Source organism: Dermacentor andersoni, chromosome 10 (genome assembly GCF_023375885.2).
Source record: "Dermacentor andersoni chromosome 10, qqDerAnde1_hic_scaffold, whole genome shotgun sequence".
NCBI classification, from domain to species: domain Eukaryota; kingdom Metazoa; phylum Arthropoda; class Arachnida; order Ixodida; family Ixodidae; genus Dermacentor; species Dermacentor andersoni.
This window is the reverse complement of record NC_092823.1, coordinates 10,667,066-10,686,838: the sequence shown is the minus strand read 5'-3', so window position 1 is coordinate 10,686,838 and position 19,773 is coordinate 10,667,066. Positions and strand designations below refer to the sequence as shown.

Sequence of the window (19,773 nt, the reverse complement as noted above, 5' to 3'; positions counted from 1 at the left end):
GGCTAGCATGTCTCTGAGAGAGATAATAGAAGTAGAGGCAGGAACAGGTGCGCGTAAAGAAAAGGAAAAAGAAGGAAAATACTTAAACGGTGTAAATAAATAAATAAAGGGGCAAAAACAGAAAGGGGAAAAAAAAGAAAAAGAAGCAAGAAAAATACTAAGCAACCAAACTAAGTGTTCTTGCCTATTTGCCTCGAGCTCCACCACTGGAAAAGCTGGCGCCACCGTCGGCGTGACGTGCTATTAGGGATCACGCGGACATAGCGGCCGCGTCGGCTGCTTCGTGAGCGGCGAAGCGAGCTGAAAACGACAGTTTAAATTCCCTCGTACGCTGCGGTCCTCATTTAGTGGCGAGATTTTCCCGCTTCGAGTGTCTCCTTTACAACGCTTGAAAGCACTACAATAGGTAGTGGCTGCCTTTGAAGGCGCGCAACATGGTAGACTACTGCTCGGTGCCGCAGTGCCGAACGTACGCAACAGAGCCCGGTGTCAGCCTTATTCACACGTAGCCGCAGGACAAGAAGCTGCGTGAAGCTTGGCTGGCGAAACATAAAACCGGCAAACAGTCATCGGCTACAACTCGGGTATGCAGCAAGCACAGACGTGAGGAAGATTTCTGCTACGGCGCCGGGTGTGCCATGTTCAGAAAACGCGCACTGAGACGCTCGCCCGAGTCCCCTGCCCGACTAATGTCATGGCGGTTTGGTCTTTGAAGTTGTCGATGCTATAGATACTGGCAAGTTCACTGGAGTGGAAAGGGAGCGGTATGAAGCACATTAAAAGAAAGCATGACATATGGTCATGTTTGTGTTATGAATTAATGCACTCGATTACAAAAAAGAAGCAGCGGGAAATCGCACGCTGAGAACACCGATAAACATACTGTGCGACGCAACTCAAGAAATAATATTGAAACGTCCAAGAATTTACAAGAAAAAAAAAAGATTGAATCGTCGCGAAGGCACATCACAGTCCCCGTAGGCGTCGAAGTGTCTACAATGAAATTATTTTTGAACAGCTCTGATAGCGCCCACGCAACAATGGTTGCTTGTATACTGTCAGATGCTCATATTCTGCCGCCTAAAGCTCATGGCACGGTGCGAAAACGCGCACGCGGCGAAAGCGAAACAGTGTGCGGACAAGCATTCAGACGCGCAGGCGGTCGCTGCGAATCTGTGCGATCGCTGCATTGAGGCTTCATTGTATTACGCTCCATTTTGTTATACAAACACTATAAGAACATATTTCACATAGTTTTCTCTCAGCGTTACCTACCTTTCACGCAAGAAGCCGGTTCGGGAGACTTCATCGGGGCGACCGCGCGCAGTGGCGTTCACTGTACGTATTCGGTAAAGAGATAGCGTCTGTAAACGATTCTGTGCTTTCAGTTTGCCCAAGGTTATTATACAGTAAAAAAATTACCGACGATTACGTTACTTCCTAATGCGAAATTTGAGCGCAGCAAATAAGCTGTTTCACCTTTTCGATAGATTGAGGCAAAGAAATCGAGCAACATCGTCCACGTCAACGCAAGCGTTCACAACTGGACCCTTAATGCCATATTGGCCTCCGCCGTGCATCAGTCGTCGCACTTGCATGAATGGGATTCGCGGAGATACGAGTCTTACACTCACCGCATTAAGTTGTGGAAGGTGCGCTGGCCTCGAGGGATACTTGTAGCTCGTTTAGCAGCAGCAGCAGCAGCAGCAGACGGAGGACTTCCATCGGTCGTCTCGCTCATGGCTCAGAAAGAACTGGCAGATAATTTCGCAGTGGCGAACGGCAGCAGCAATTTCGGCTCGGGCGGTGCACACATACAGATCCGCCGCCACCGATCTGGCTCGCTGATTGCCACCGCACAGGGCGAACGGCAGCGGCAATTTCGGCTCGGGCGGTGCACATATACAGATCCGCCGCCACCGATCTGGCTCTCTGATTGCCACCGCACAGGGGTTGCATTGGAGGAGGAGCGAAGAAAGGAATTAAGTTCGAGCCGGCGCTTTGACAACCGGAGACTCGCAGGAAGAGGGGGGAGGGGGGCGGCGTGTACACCCAGCGGCAAACGATGGGGGCAGAAGCGCGCGCAGCAAGCGGACAACACGATAAAGGGAGGAGGGAAGAGATAGCAGCGACTGACTGATGCCGCTGACGCCGATAGTGAGTCAACCCCAGCTGCGGAGTTGGTTTCAGGGACAACGCCGCCGATGCCGACACAAACAATATGATACCCTCGCTTCCGCAGCGCCAAGAACCAGGTCTAGCCGTGGGAAGGTGGTCACGTATTCGTCGACGTGCCGGGGCCTACGTGAAATAACCGGTGCGTCGGCAACTGAAGAGCACCCTATCCGCCACACAAGAACAGGGGGGGGGGGGACCCTTTCCTCCTCTTTCTGCATGGCGGCGACGGTGTTCTATGCAGTCACGTTATCTTGACTCTCTAGCGGCGTCAGCGGCATCCAGCGGTATCAGTCGGTCGCTGCTAGCGCTGGGGGGATGAAAGGGGGGCGGAGCTGGTTACGAGGCCGACGACAACGCCGACGACGACGCGAAACCCAGGAACGGACGCCAAAGAGCTGCGCTCTAAAGCTTCTCTCGTTTCGAAAGCACTTACAGAAATGTCCGGGAGAGCTCGTGTGTGGTGTACAGAAATGTCCGGGATAGCTCGTGCGTGGTGTTTTCAGTGAGCGCTGACAGCAAAACCTATGAGGAGCGCGCCGCGTGATCCCTCATACTACGCCAGCGAGGCGCTTCCGATAGATGGCGACTCTATAACTCCTTGCCGCCAATAGCTTGAAATTTAGTATTGCGAATAGATTCTAAAGCTCCCTTTGAAACGTTTATACTTATTGGTTGCAATGTCTTGAACTTATGGATAAGGTATGATTCTCTGTATTTTCTTTCTCGTTCAGAACGGAAATTTGACTGTAAGATGTAGAGTTTGGGTTCATCAAAGTTATGACCTGGTTGGTTGAAATGCTCGACGACAGCTTTGGGAAGCTTTTTAAGTGTGTCCGCGCGATGTTCGTTTAATCTGGCATTCATTGATTGTCCGATTTCACTGATGTATTGTTTCTTACAGAACGAACATTCAAGCACATAAATCACATCCTAACTTGTACAAGTGAAGCTAGATTTGACTTCGTGTGTATAACTATTTGCGGTGCTTTTAATTTTAATGTCACTTTGAAGGTGCCTGCAGGTTTTGCACCTGGGGCAACAACATGCTTTTATTATGGGGGAATGCTGTTGGTTGACTTTTGCGTGCACTAACATGTCTTTAAAGTTCCTGTTGCAGCAGTAGATAATCCTTGGTACATCCGGGGACACTTTTCTCAGACGCTTGTTACTTGATAATATTGGGTGGTATTTTCGTAGGATGTTGTTTATGTTTGGGAGTGCATTAGAATATTTTGTTATAAAGGCCGCCGGTCTGTCACATTCTGGTGTAGGCTGTTTCTTTGCCAATTCTGACTGTATCTCCAATCTTGACGCGACATCATAATCTCTATCTAGAGCAACTTGGGGATAGTTCCTTTCTGATAGAGTTGTTTTAAGGTCATTTAGGTGGTGGATATAATCGTGGTCTTCGCTGCAGATTCTTCTTACTCGTTTCGCTTGTCCAAAAATGATTCCTTGTTAGCAGTGTCGCGGGTGATGACTGTTGTAGTCTAAATATTGCTGGCTATCCGTAGGCTTCTGGTAAAGTGTCATTCTCAGTTTTCCATTTTCTAAGTAGAGCATCGTCGAGAACAAAGCTTTTGTAAATGTGCAAATGGCGTAAATGGTAAATGAGAGTGGTGTCGCTTGTTACGGACTGTGGTACCCCTCACGTGATGTCGGCACTGGCTAATTCACAGAAAGCAGCCTTGAGGGAGTTCACATGGTGATTACGTCAACTGATTCATTTTGGCGTGGGTGATTCAATTGAGGGGCAGCAACGGAACCTTTGACAGCAATTTTTTATGCAACAAAGTTATAGATTGGCTTACAGAAAGTGATGGTGAATTCAAAACAAATAATCTGTTGGTCGAGGTCAACGTAATATTTTCTTTTAGTGTCCCTTTAGCATCTATGCTTTCTCTTTTCTTTTCTTCCTCCCCCTCTCGCTGCATTTTGAACACATATGTCTTTGTTATGCCTAGGGATTAGAGTTCAAGGAGAACTTAGTCACATGGTGGGACAGCCTTCTAGATTTAAAAGCACCTATACTCGCGGACAACTTTCTGTGGCAATCAAGGGAAAGCTACAGAGGCAAAGCGCACACAAGTTAGAGCACATCTGAAAAGAGTCTGGTGTTTTCAACCATGTTAGTTTAAGCTGGGGAAGTGAAAACCTTAATACCTTATTAGCAACAGTTAAACAAGATAAAACAGACCACTGAATGTAAACGTTTACTTAGTTTACGGCTGTTCCCTTCTGCGTCTGGGCAAATGCGAAACCCTCGCACGTGGAAGCTGCATCGATTCAGCGTCCATTCTGAGCAACCAAAGCACTGTCAAACACTGGCGGAGTACTTGGCGCAGTAACACATGTCCAGAAGCTCCGCCTCCGCAGCTTTTCGTTCACCACCGCCACAGAAAGTTGTCCGCAAGTATATCTAGAGCAAAAAAATCTAGCATTGTCTTTGGAGTGTGGTAACAAACTTAATGAGATGTATTTTCTTATGTTGGTAATATCACATAATTATATTCATTCGAAAATTTACTCTTCCTGTTGATTGTGCTGTAGATATACCCACTGCTATGTGGTCTCCATGGCTGTGATCCAAAACTGGAGACAAGCCGGCAGAAGGGCACCATAGAGCTTCCCTACAAGTACATCACATATCTCTCCATGGGGCTTACCATGTCCCTGGGATCTCCGTGGCTCTTTCATCAGCTGGGCATCGAGAGGGACAGCCTGCCCATTCACCTTTGAAGGTGCCACATGGGTGCAGTGAACGTTGCGTATTACGTGTGTGTGCGCATGATGTGTGTACTACTAGCCCAGCTGGCACCTGCCTTTTTATGCCACTTGTTGCTGCACATGTAGAGGATTGTATGTTGTGTGCATCATGCGGTGCAATGTGGCGATATTATGTATAGTGCAATACTATGGGATCAGTCAGTGACCAATTTTGCTGATGACTGGCAGCAAGGATGTTGTTGCATTAACTTTTCAGACAATGTTGCATTTATACAAGGTATTTAGGTTTCTGTATGTGCAGTCGGTTTCTAAAACCCTATAGAATGGGACTGGTTCTGTGCCGTAGGTGGCATTCTATGATGGTGTTTCGAATAGATAGATTTACTATATTAAGGCAGCCTGAAACTTGACTTGCATTCATGGTCTTGCCATGTTGACAAACCTTCAAGAGGTGCAGAATGCATTTTATGGCTTCAGTTGTGCGGCATCTAAAATGTGCCTTCAGTTTCGAAAATCTGCAATAGACTGCTGTGCAGTTTCTGAGTTCGTTTTTGTCGCACCCGACTCTCACGTAAATTAAAAATGAACATTGTGGGGTGAACTCTTCCGAAACTGCATAGTTCGTTATGAGAGATGACAGAGTGGGAGGCTCCATATTAATTTTGACCTCCTGGGGTTCTGGAACATGCGCCCTAAGTACAGCACGCAGGCGTTCTTGAATTCCACTCCCGTCTGAATGTCACAGCTGGGAATCAAAGCTGTGTCCTCGTTCTTCTCAGCGACACAAGTGGAACCCAGGTAAATAGCATGGAGAAAGCTATTTTAAAAGACGCAGTGCTTTCATTGTGGCACGTTTAAGCAATGTTAGACTCCTTCAGAGCGGCTCTCTGAATCACGGCTCCCTTTCTAGATCCATGGGCAAGAACACTAATAACTTTGCATTTGCAATGTTCTACAGAGAGTGCTGTGGTGTTCAGCTTCATTTCTGTTCCGTTCGTACTTTTAGCACTGCCGTACCAACACGCACAACCATGCACTTTTGCATTGGCCGTGTAAAAAAAAAAGTCCTGCAGCCTTTCTATTTTTTTCTCTCTATGTGTGTGTGTTTTAGATGCAGATAGCTCATATGGCGCGCTACTTCATGTCCATCGAGGGCACTATGTCAGCATATTAATCCTTTTTTCGAGTCATATAAGTGGGCACACATTTCCTACAAGTGGCTGTCATTTATCTCTGTGTGCACGTGATGTATACTTAAGTGCCTAAGTCGCTCCTGCTTCTCTTGCAAGATTGACTATCTGTGACATTGTTTTTGCTGGCAAGTTGTGTCGGCATTGTTATGGGTGCCTGTTTACCTCTGCTCCATAATGTAGTGGTTGCTGGTCCTGTTACCACATGTGTTGCTATGTTTTATGCCGCAGTGCCGTCAGTTTTCACTGCCACAAACGTTTTGATGGGCATCAGTGTTGGTAACATAGCGAGAACGTCATTAAATTTACTGTTTTAGTCACTTTACTGACACCTTTTGTCTTTTTCAAGTCCTAGTGCCATGTTGAGTGACTTTTTTAGTGCAAAATAGCCAGTACATTGTCCTGATAAAGTTCTTCAAGGGCCCTTGGCTAAGTTGAATGCCTTGGCCCCATTTTATTCCGAGGGCTTCCACGTGTTGCTGCTTATAAATACATACCAAAGAGCTTATTAGTGAGCCATCTGGGAGCACTAAGATGGTTTTCTAGGCAAAGCACACTGTTGAGACGTGATACCGTTTTAGAAAATTGGGGTTGTTTTTCTTCTTACATACTGTTCTTTGACTTGCCACTGCAGGAGGTAATTTTAAACTGCGGTAAAAATAATAAAAAAGATGTCTAGAAACAACTAAAGAAATATAAGACATACTTCCAACAAGGTAATTATAATCATCACTTAGCAACTTTTCACTAAGACTGGAGGGAAAAGACCGCTACTTGGTGGCTTTGTCCTGTAAAAGAAAGTTACCAACACTGATGGCCATAGCCCACCAGGGCCTGGGCACATTGGTAATCCATGCTGTCCTGAGAATAAGTCTAAAGAAGTTAATGTGCACGCATGTTGTGTGCATACAACTGTGTATGTGTGCCTCAGTATTTTCGCTAACGTTCAGCAGCATTGTTAAAGTGCCTGCTGCCACTCGTGAGCACAAGTTTCTGCTGTGATTGTTGCTTCAAAGGATGCGCACACATAACTTTCAAGCCCAAAGGAGGTACAGGAACCAAAACACAAGAGCATTGAGTGTTGTGAATAAATATTGCACCAATTCGCATTGTTTCTTTCGACGATGTGCGCATCTTAGTGATTTCATTTGACATGGTGTAAAGCTTTGACTTTGCACTGGTAGTCATTTGCTTTTATTGTCCTTCAAGATGTGAACAAATCTCCTTCCCACTGTTCTTGTCCTTTAATTTTTGCAGTGCACCAGACTGTCATTTGGGATAACCACAAATGCGAGGGTTTCAGCAAGCTGAAAGGAAATTGTCGATACCTTGTGTATTACAGGATAACTTGTGTAGACAGCTTTAGTGGAGCGCCTGAACAGCAGAAATAGTAATATCACTACACACCTCAAAACTCACTTCTATTGTAGTGGGATATTGCTTTTTTATTTGCAAATCTTGCTACTGATGTCTGTTTTGTGCCTGTCTTGTCTGCAGTTTTATTGAAGCCTAGGGTGCTGTCAAAAGCTTGCACTATTTTATTTTGCAGGGAATATGTGTGCTCCTTCTCTTTAACACTGTACCATAAGCTCGTATGGCAGTTAATGAACCTCCTAGTAATGCATGATGGCCTGGTGAATGAATTCCAGTGCATGGCATGGAAAGTTGTGCTTTCAAGTTTTAGCTTCGAAAAAATTGTATGCAAGAAGCTGTGGTGACTGTAGCAGCTATTGCAGCTCTGCTATTTTTCAACTGGGCAGAGACAAGTTCTGGTATGAATTTCACGAGGGTGCACATTTTGGTTATGATTATAGCCAGATCAGTTGTACAGAAATCTCTTAAACATACGCGATTTAGGTGGATCACATTTAATGCTCTTTTATTATAACAGCGTTACTTGTGTGAGGCACTTTGTAGTTTTCAAATAGCTCTGACTTCAAACTTCAAAATTAGCCCTCAGTATCTGCATTTACCAAAACACAGTCAAGGCAAGCAGCCTACCGACACCCTTGAAAAGAGCCTAACCAATGGGGCTGTGGCTTGCAGATTAAGAAAGAAACTTGGGAACATAATGACTCCACAACGAGCACAGACAGAAGATTGCAGTATAATTAGAGATTAAATGAGTGCTGAGGCAATTGTTGAGATAATAGAAAGATCTGGTGTGTGGCTGGTCATGTAACACTTAGAGCTGATTATAGCAACATAATTAGCACCAAGCAAAGGCAGGATGGCAAATGATGTAGCTGATGCTGATGTCGTTGTATGCTCCAGACCGCTGGCATTTAAAAGAGTACAGGCAACCCGGTCTCAGCACCATAACACCACAGTCAAGTGTATGGTGCCCTCTGTCTGCCTTTTGAATGTTGCTATTGGAAATGACAAGTTAAACTTCAGTGTACTAGAAGTTACAGGGTCAGTGATATTGTGAACAAAGAGAAAGAAATCGGAAGCAATATTTGTTTTGTTGCTTGTTTGGGCAGTAACTAGCTTATGTAATGTGGTCCTGTACAAAGGGTTGGGGGCTAGAGACCGCACTTTCCTAAGTTTTGACTGGTTCCCCGGATGTTCTCATTTCGTTCTCGCTTCGTTCTCGTCTTCAGTGCTTGGATAACTGCTCTGGCATTTGGCTCAAGGTCTCTTGAAGGTCGCCGACAACGAGAGCTAAAAGCATTTCGTGCTTATAAATGCATCGATGTCCCTAGTCCAGGATGTCACTTAAGCGCTCTGAGCTGCTGCATACCCCGCACCCGCCGCAAGTTGTTTACCTCGTAACATATGGCACAGTGGTGTTTTCTGCATACCGTGCTCCGACGATGTTTTTTCTGCTCAAACTTTTCATGTGGAAGGGCGCTTGCGAATAACATTTGCCTCGGCCGACATTTTGACAGCTTTTTGCTAGCTTTACCCGCCATGTAGGCTCCAAGTACATGCATCATATGGCTGAATACTTCGGTAAACCGAAACCGTGTCACAAAATTAGTAGAGTGGCAAGTTGGGTTAGTTGGTGGAAGTTCATCTTGTAATACTGGTGTTACGGCACTTAGACACATGTACAACATAAGAAGAAAAGGACAGGACACAAAAAGTGACTTAATCAAACATTACAAAATTACCTAATTAAACTAAATCACAAAATTACTTCATTAGATTGAGAAAAAAAAGGTTTTCAATGCAGCTAAGATCGAGAAATGAATATACATGTAGTTGGGGGTCGGGGTTAGATCACGAATTTTATTAAATCAAAGCTCGTTATATTGAGGTTTGATTGTATTTGTCATAGAAACAAGGAATCTTGTACACTATGCCTTCTGTGCATCTGACATATGACTTCCTGTGTTTAGTCTGGCACCCACGTGGCACTAAGCCTTCCTTGTCGTGTTTTGCATAAGCCCAGTAGCTTTCTTGGGGACCATGAACAGGACTCAAATATTCTTTTCAGGCTACGTTCGAGGCCTGTAGCAGAAAGAGCCAGTCCTGTCTTATATACACGAGGTCACTATTTCCGGAAAGCGTGATGGATGGGATTCATAAATTGCGAGTTAGATCGTGTAAAGTAAGCTTCAAATATCTCGCACATTGCATCTGATTTGTTTTTCGTCATCATAGTATACAATCTAATAATGGTGTCGCATGGTGCACTTTCGATCCTGATTGCACTTGACTCGATCGCAACCAAAGGTGTGACCAGAGTATAAGATGCAGCTACTCTCTGCTGTCTTACCACACGTACATTTGGAAACTAAGATATTGAGACATGACGCGCATGCAAAATGTCTGAAGGTTGATTTGTAGAAAGCTGTTGCTAGTGTCACATCTACCTCCGTTTAATAGTAAGTAGTGCTTTTTTGATTCCTTTTATTGACACTTCTGTGTTGATCATGATTCTTTAAGCAGATGCTCTAGCCGTATTGCATAGAGTTTTGACACTGCTCTGCCAGCAAAGATGTTATGTGAGAGCTGTCACTTTCCTCTTCCTTTTGCCGTATGAGCAAAATTATCGTGCCCATGTTGTATTGTACTTAAATAAGAATTGGTGTAGCGTGATGCTCAGGAATACTACTACAACTTGAATTGCTTGGTGGTTTGCCAGTTGAAGTTGGATTTGCTGTGCTACGAAAGAAATAGTCTTGTTTTACTCTTAAAGGGACACTAATTAAAGGCAAATATTAAGTCAAGCTAAAGTGATAGATTAGTGCTCGAGAATCTCTAACGCGTCAATATTATTGCAAACAGAGCCCTAATAATCGTGAAATCGAGGTAAATGCAGGAGATGGTTAGAGACTCCCCCGGGACATTCACGTACTTACCCGATGACGAAAGCACTCCTCAGTTATATTCTGTCACATGTACTCAACCATTTGTAGCAAAAAAAAACATCCTTGTATTGTATTATAAGACGAAACAAAGTGCTACTTGGCTGGTTCTATTTCATTTTCAGAAAATAGTACTAATTGAAATTATCCTTGACAACGACGCGGGTGATCGAAAGGTTTCATTTTTCGCTCGACTGCGCGCCGCCCACGCTTTCGTGTATCACTAGTTTCGTTATCGCGTAGTGCTGCGCTGGTTTTGCTGGCTCGCGAAACTTGGACAAACTGCACGTAGCGGAGAATTCAACTTCCATGTGATGTCGCGGGACGCCCGAATGGTCTACGCCACTTCACCAAAAAGCAGCTGCAGCGGCGAATCCACCTCTCTGTCTTGGCACGGTGCCGCCGTCTGTCGGGCGCCGTTTTACTCGCCGACAGCAGCAAAGGGTGGTGACGGCGTGTGCAACGTCACCACTCCCCCGGTTGGTTGGCGGGAGACTTGAACTTCAAAAAAGGAATTTGGACCCTTCAGATGCAATTTTCTCGTAAACTAAGTATTTTCTTAGCACGAATCAAGCACTACGAGGTTTCTCGAATGGTATTTCAATAGTCCACATCCACTTATCATTTGCCTTTAGTGTCCCTTTAATATGCATTCATGGTATGCAATCAAGGGCTGTTTGTGTTCAAAATAGCCTGTAGAAATGCTGCCAAAGAATGGTAGGCACAATTCTGAACTAAACATACTAATTTGCATGCTGGAAATATTGTAAAATTTTTTCTTACCATACACAAGTTAATTAGTGCTTTTATTTTTCATTGTTTTATTCCAAAAAGCCATTTGGCACGACATGTACTGTGATAATCTTGGAATGTACTGTGTACTGCGATACATGTACTGCGACATGTACTGTGATAATCTGCGGAATCTTGGAAGAACGCTAACATAATCCTAATCCATAAGAAAGGCGACGCCAAAGACTTGAAAAATTATAGACCGATCAGCTTACTGTCCGTTGCCTACAAAGTATTTACTAAGGTAATTGCAAATAGAATCCGGAACACCTTAGACTTCCGTCAACCAAAGGACCAGGCAGGATTCCGTAAAGGCTACTCAACAATAGATCATATTCACACTATCAATCAGGTGATAGAGAAATGTGCGGAATATAACCAACCATTATATGTAGCTTTCATTGATTATGAGAAAGCATTTGATTCAGTCGAAACCTCAGCAGTCATGGAGGCATTGCGGAATCAGGGTGTAGACGAGCCGTATGTAAAAATACTGAAAGATATCTATAGCGGCTCCACAGCCACTGTACTCCTCCATAAAGAAAGCAACAAAATCCCAATAAAGAAAGGCGTCAGGCAGGGAGATACGATCTCTCCAATGCTATTCACAGCGTGTTTACAGGAGGTATTCAGAGACCTGGATTGGGAAGAATTGGGGATAAGAGTAAATGGAGAATACCTTAGTAACTTGCGCTTCGCTGATGATATTGCCTTGCTTAGTAACTCAGGGGACCAACTGCAATGCATGCTCACTGATCTGGAGAGGCAGAGCAGAAGGGTGGGACTAAAAATGAATCTGCAGAAAACTAAAGTAATGTTTAACAGTCTCGGAAGGGAACAGCAGTTTACGATAGGTAGCGAGGCACTGGAAGTGGTAAGAGAATACATCTACTTAGGACAGGTAGTGACTGCTGATCCAGATCATGAGAGTGAAATAATCAGAAGAATAAGAATGGGCTGGGGTGCGTTTGGCAGGCATTCGCAGATCATGAACAGCAGGTTGCCATTATCCCTCAAGAGAAAAGTGTATAACAGCTGTGTCTTACCAGTGCTCACGTACGGGGCAGAAACCTGGAGGCTTACGAAAAGGGTTCTACTTAAATTGAGGACGACGCAACGAGCTATGGAAAGAAAAATGATAGGTGTAACGTTAAGGGATAAGAAAAGAGCAGATTGGGTGAGGGAACAAACGCGCGTTAATGACATCTTAGTTGAAATCAAGAAAAAGAAATGGGCATGGGCAGGACATGTAATGAGGAGGGAAGATAACCGATGGTCATTAAGGGTTACGGACTGGATTCCGAGGGAAGGAAAGCGTAGCAGGGGGCGACAGAAAGTTAGGTGGGCAGATGAGATTAGGAAGTTTGGAGGGTCAACATGGCCACAATTAGTACATGACCGGGGTAGTTGGAGAAGTATGGGAGAGGCCTTTGCCCTGCAGTGGGCGTAATCAGGCTGATGATGATGATGATGATGTACTGTGATACATCAGAGTGTAGCTTAATCATTGGTGTTTTGAATGAAAAAACAAGTAATCTCCCAACAAGTTGTTTAATTTTGCATATGAAATTTCAGAGTTACCATAGACTTGGTATTGATGTTTGTTGAAAAAGGTGCGCTTGTTTTGTGGGAAAGCCCTTCAATCTGTAAATGCAGAGATCAGATCTGTGTCACTATGTCGCCAATATGTCATCAATCCTTGACCCCCTTCAGGATGCGCAGAAATGCATATCCTGTAGGATAATGCTGAAAAATAAAGCAGTTGATGGCTTTTCATGCAAAGATAAATTTTTCCCTAGAAAACCACAATGTATCATTTTGTTCACTGCAGAAGTGAAATGTTTAACTTTCGGCAGTGCACTTTCTTAAGGTACACTACTAGAGATTAGTAAAGCTGACTACTTGCACATTCGTAACATGTCTACTTCCTGTTGTATTTTCGGAGCTCTGCATACAAACTCTCAGGCAGTGCAGGCTAATCTTCTAAATAATTTGTACTTGCAGGAGCATACAATTGTAGATTTGATCATTGCTTTTCGTTTGTTTTCTTCAATGCGTTACAGATGGGGAGCACGCTTCTATAGCACAAGAGAATTAACCATATACTAATGAGCTAAGTTCTTAATAACTTTTTAGCCTGTATTTCGTGCAGGTATTGCAGGTCATCAATAAAAATGTCAGATTTATTCTGCTAAAAAATAAAATAAAATTATGGGGTTTTACATGCCAATATCATGATCTGATTATGAGGCATGCCGTAGTGTGGGACTGGAAATTTGGACCACCTGAGGTTGTTTAACGTGCACCGAAATCTAAGTACATAGGTGTTTTCGCATTTTGCCCACATCGAAATGCGGCCGCTGTGGCTGGGATTCAATCCCGTGACCTCGTGCTTAGCAGCCCTACACCATAGCCACTAAGCAACCATGGCATTTGTTTTGCTTATGTCACACTACTTTTCACATTTCGTTTTTGAAGATTGATGGGAAAGCATGTGAAAGTGAATTTTCCACTCAGTGACCAGCTAATGCAGTTAGAGCAGTGCTAATTTATTGAAAACAAATGAATCCTACACACTGCTGACCCAGTGGTGTCCATTAAATAAACAGGTCCGCCATCATGGTTAACGGTCGGTAACAGCCAGGTTATACACTGCTGGGCAAGTTGTTATTACATGATAAATGAAATGCAGGTGTACAAAACAAGGCACAGAAAGAAAGCCTGCAGCTTAGTGTTCACACAGTGTAAACTAAGTGAATATTTAAAAAAAATGGTGAATACAAGTGTCAATAACTGCATTTCAACTCAATAAAATGTTAATTAAATCAATTTTTGACAAAAATAGATTCGTGCATAAGCTGACTGGTCAGGTGTATCACCTCACCCCAGTCTTTTCCTCGGCCACTCTTCTTACACTGAGTTTATTCCTTGTAATTTCTACTTGTGCTCCATCGTCTACTTAACTGTTACATGCCGAAAAATCTATATTTTTCCACATAACCGCTGGTTAACTACTAGCACTGTTGTGAAAAGCAGCAGCCAAACGATACCATGAAGAGAGGATTTTGAAAGGTAACACTCGTAAGCAATGACGCACTATTAATGAATTTCTAAATTATTAATTATTATGGAAATGTTTACTCCTTTCCAACTGACATCGCTGATGCTTTTATCAGTTTATTTTTTTCGGTCTCGTTAGCCACATCAAAGAAATAATCAACATCGTAGCCGATGTGCTCACATAAGTAATTACAGTAAAATCTCGTTACTACGAACACCACATTAACGAACTTTTCAGATTTACGAATTTTTAAAAAATCCCTGCCAAAATGCCTATATTTTCAATGTAAAAAACTTAAATACTACGAATTTCAGATTACCGGATATTTCAGCATAACGTACGTAATTTATTGCCGTAATCACGAAGGTGCTTCGTTATTACGAAGTTCCGTTGAAGTTTCGGTACCGAATTCCTGAGGCTTATACCTATCATCATCATCTGCAGCAGCAGCAGCCATGCGCTGGGGAACCCGTTTCAACGGGTACAGCCCTAGCAGCATCGGCCTCAGCGTTAGCGTCGCGTATGGTCATATTCGGACCAATGCTTCCTTTAAAGGATGCCTGCCGCGTGAGCTGAGAAACTGGTTCCGGCCCCTCTCCTCTTTCTTCTTCTCCACCGGATGGATGGATGGAAGGTAGGAGCGTTTCCTTTGAAACGGGGGGATGGCAGTTGCCACCACGCTCAACCTTTTATTTTTGTTAAACTGTGTTTTAAGTCATTAAAATTCGCCATTTTCTTTGAATACGTCTTCCTACACTTTTAACCTTACGTCACCTCTCTGCTTTTGAGCCACCAATCCTCCAATCGCTTACATACTGAAAGATTTTGCGCCAAAAAACAACACACACAAGAAAGATGACGACACCATGGACGCTCCAATCGCTTTTTGCTAATTTCCACCGCACACTTATTTACATGACTATTGTTATCTCTGAACCCTAGTGCCTCAGGAAGCGTGACTGTGCCCGCATCGACATCGGGACGGATACCATCACATGTCAGTATGAGGTGTTCTATTGTTTCTACAGATTTACCACACACAGTACACGTGTCTTCTTCTTCGTTAAATTTCTTTTTATAGCTCCGCGTCCTAAGACATCCTGACCTGTAGCTTCAAAGAGTAGGGCACTGCCTCTTGAGTTATCATAAAACGCTTCCTTCCTGATCTGCTGTTTCTAGTATCGATATAGCTCAGCACTATGCTTCTTTTCCATTGAATTTATCCAATTTTTACCTTCCGCGTTTTTAACCTGTCGTTTAATGCTGTCTTTCTGGGTTCTCGTGTCTGGCATACTTACTAGTTAGCTTCCTAGTTCTTTACCGCCATTGTGAGTCAACGCTCTTTCTGTATAGGTATTTAAATACCTTAGCTGCCCATCTGTTATCGTCCAATTTCCTGAGGCGTTTTTCGTATAGGATTTTACTCTGAGCTTCCCGTGCTTCGAACGATGCCCAGCCCATATCCCCCTGTACTGTTTCCTTTGTGGTTTTCCCGCAGGCGCCTAATGCTAATCTTCCAACAGCTCTCTGATTTACTTCTAGTTTCTGCTGAACCTCTTCCCTTAAGCACAGGACCGCATTCCCGAAAGTAAGCCCCGGCACCATTACTCCCTTCGAAATACCTCTCAGTACCTCATACCTTTTGTACCAACACAATGCCTTATCTTTCATTATCCCGGCATCCCTTCTCCCTTTTGCTACGAGAGACTGTTCATGCTTTTCCGTGTACACCTGCCCTTTCTTTATCCATACCCCGAGATATTTGTATTCGGCCATTTGGGGTATTTCATGGCCTTGTAAGCTCCTGATCAGTTGTATCGTTGAAAAACATCCCACCGTACTTAGCTGCACTAAAACTGAAACCTAGACTGTCTCCTTCGTCTCCACAGTAATTAACCAGAGTTTGCAAATCTTCCTGGCAATCTGCTAACAGTACAACATCGTCCGCATACATTAAACCCGGTAGTCGTTGCTCAAAAACCTTTCCGCCTAATCTGTACGACAGATTATACCCTAGATTGCTACCTTGTAGCATTCTTTCCATTCTTATCATATAAAGCATGAACAGCAGCGGTAATAGAAGACAACCTTGTCTTAATCCTTTGTGTACCTCCACAGTTGTCGCACTCTTAATTCTTTCCCATGTTATTTCAACATTGTTCTCTCGATATATTTCCTGTAGAAAATCAATTACCTCATGACCCATACCTTCATCATTTAATATGTTCCACAGGAGTTCCCTGTTTACATTGTCGTATGCACCGATTATGTCCAGGAAGGCTAAAAACACAGGTATATTTTCCGCCTTAGCTATTTCTATGCACTAGGTAAGCACGAACAGGCTATCATCTAAACGCCTACCACTTCTGAACCCGGTCTGAAGTTGTCCGAGTATTCTGTTACTTTCTACCCATGGCTGCACTTTTAATTTCACCCCCTGCATTGCCAGCCTATATATTACTGACGTTATCGTAATTGCTCAGAGGGATTTTACGTTCGTCTTATCGCCTTTCCCTTTATAAATCAAATTCATTTTACTCTGTTTTCAGCTGTGCGGAATTAGCTTATTTGTTACGACTGCCTCCAATGCTTTCATCAGCGTTTCCTTGCTTCTTGAGCCAAGTTCATTAATTAACTTGATTGGAATTTTGTCTATCCCTGCGGACGTGCATTTTGGAACACTTGCATCCGCCCTTTTCCAGTTAAGATTGGTCAGTTCTAAGCTGTTGTGCTATCCTGTCTTGCTCCCTCATTTGGGGCGATTGCCCTATCGCCTTTCCTAAAGGACTCAGCTATAACTGAACCAATGTATTCACAGCGTCATCTCCCTCTAAACAATTTCCCTCGGCATCGTGAATCTGTTCCTGCTTTCTGTGATTCGCTTTACCCAGCCAGCTTATATGGTTCCAGAATTTTCTTGAACTCCCTTTAGTTGCATCGCGAACTTCAGCCAGCCAACGATCAGAGGACTGCTTTATTTTAGCCTGGACGAGGACCTTCTCTGGTTGTTTTTTTTTGTCGGTAAGATTCCCATTTTTGGCTTACTTCCTCTTCAGATAACTGCGCCATCTTTGCTTCTTTGTGTTCCCGTGATGCCAACCGTCGTTGTTCGATGACCTCCCTAATTTCCTTATTCCACCAACTTCGTGGCTTCCTCTTTCCTCTCCAGCGGTTTACTCCTTTTACTTCTCTTATTTTTATACTAATGAGTAGTTCTAACAGATTATAATCCCACTTTTCCATGGGATATTTCTCTATTGCTTCCTCTATGCCGGCCGCTATTTGCGCTACTTGTTCGTCATTTAATTTTGCGTACTCTTTTTTAATTCCCTGCATTTCTCTTTTGTGCAGGGCTCCCAACTGTAGGCTAATACGCTTATGATCACTTCCGAGGCCACACACGCAACTCCTACACGGTTCGCCCACTCCCGCGGAACATGAACCCCGCGCACCATCAACCCAGAAGGCTGGCACGCGGATCGTTCATCCTGCGCGAAATACGTGATAAGAAGATCTTAGCCTGTTTCGTAGATGCGGCACAGTACCCGACCAGGAAGGCTTTCGTTGCCACCACGATCAATAAGCAAGGTCAAGTCACAAACGCTCTCACAGTCAAGACCCACAAGTCCGAGATAGCAGAACAGGTCGCCATCGCACTCGCGCTCACAGACCCGACCACCACCCACGTCTACAGCGATTCACGCTCGGCCGTCAACGCCTTTCAGAAAGGAGCAATTGCAAGCCAAGCTCTACAAATAATCAATAGATCCGCACCGCTGCAGCATCACACCATCTGCTGGTTCCCGGCACACCTCGGAGATATCGAGGACGCCCCTCGCAATCTCAGTGAGATGGCTCACAGGAGCGCGCGAGACCTAACCCTCCGCGACGCCACCTATTCTGGTCGTGACCATCCAAGCGAGAATCGGGACCCTCCCTCCACATATAACGAGATAACAAAGCACTTTTATCTAGACCGCAGAATATACAGCACACCTCACAATAAGCTCACGAGGCCTCAAGCCCTCACGTTCAGAATGCTTCGAACAAACACGTACCCCACGCAGAACAGACTACATGACTACATGACTGACCTATACAAAACATCATATTGCGAAAATTGCCATAGCACACTAGACGTACATCACTTGCTCTGGCCGTGTGGTCGGACCCACGCAAACAAGGATCAAGACTCCGCCAGGCTACAAGAAACATTACGCAGCACGGACCTGGCGGAGCAGCTCTAGGCCGTCCAGCGAGCCCACGATGCGGCCAGGGAGTTACAACTCCCGGTCCCAACGTGGGAGTAGCCCGCTCTATGGGACCTTGCGTACCATAACTCGCAGGACCTTTCATTGAAGTTATTCAATCCAAAAAACTTCCGAGGCTGTACTTCCCCTCTTCGTCTATTTCCATTATTGCGAGCTTGCTATCCCTGCGACATTAAGCAGACCCTGTTGACACAAGCTATAACTAGGTTGTGTCGCTAGGGTCGGCTGCGAGCGCTACTTGCGGCGGCTACTCCAAACTGCAATCACGTTTCTTTGCCTCCGAGCTCTTAGCGGCGTCTGTAGTGATCCTGGAGGCAGAACGCGCGGTCTCTCGTCAAACCATTGGTCAAGCGCTCGCCAGCCTAGTAATCGTCACTTCCTCCACGACTACCATGAACTGCAGAAACCGCTCCAATGGCACGGCCGCTAGATAACCTTTCTTTTTTTATCCAGCGGCCGTGCCACTGGGAAAACGCGGCAGGCATCTAGTAGAGGAGGCATTGTTCGGACCATAGAGTTTCTCACTATATTACCTAGAGGGAAATCTGGCGCTGCTGCGCTGTGGTATGCATGGGAATACCGGTATATTGTGACTTCGGATTGGCGTCGTTCTCGGAGAGCCAGGACACCTTGAAGACGTGCCTGGCAAGCACTGTTCTGTCTGTCACACTGATTCATTTTCTATTAAAACAGCAAGTAAAAAGTTGTTTTAACTTTATTAACAAGAACATGTTTTCTTTAACTATGAGAACTTGTTATTGCATGTACAATTATATGATACGTAAAAAGTATCAGCAGGCCACTAAAGTTGGAGGACAGACGACAAGATTCGCGCTCGCTTTGAAACAGTTTGTCGTCTGTTCGTGCTTTTCTTCGCTTCGGCATGCATTGTAGGTGAGTAAAGATGTAATATCCGTGAATGGAAACATTTTATGAAGATTTTACTTTAAGAAAGCGTTATTTGTGTAGCCGTATCCACGTTTTAGACGAAGCATCTTACAACACAAGCCTCGCAGATACATATACCGTCATTCCCATGGCGGCATCGGGAACCAGCGCTGGAGCTTTCACGGCGCCTGCAACGCCGCCCTGGCGGTCATAACGTGCACAATGCAGCCTCCCCCGGGGTCGAAAATTGCGTTGCGTGCCCTGAAAGTCGAAGGAAAACAAAAGGGCGCCGACGATACTGTTGCGTATACAAGTGCCACAACTAAGTCGGGATGAGGGAGGATGTATCC

At 44.5% G+C, this 19,773-nt stretch overlaps 1 protein-coding gene across 3 annotated transcripts in view; it reads left to right on the top strand.

Annotated features, from left to right (window-relative positions):
• Positions 1 to 19,773, top strand: part of LOC126519703 (sphingosine-1-phosphate phosphatase 2-like) — a 367,121-nt gene that overhangs the window by 153,540 nt on the left and 193,808 nt on the right. The window contains exon 5 of one of the 3 annotated variants that reach the window (XM_050169065.3): positions 4,729 to 7,220. The exons of the other annotated variants lie outside the window; for them this stretch is intronic. Within the exon in view, the coding sequence (XP_050025022.1) occupies positions 4,729 to 4,917 (189 nt within the window). The 3' untranslated portion in view covers positions 4,918 to 7,220. Of the gene's footprint in view, positions 1 to 4,728; positions 7,221 to 19,773 lie in introns of those variants that run through there. 3 annotated transcript variants of the gene reach the window in all.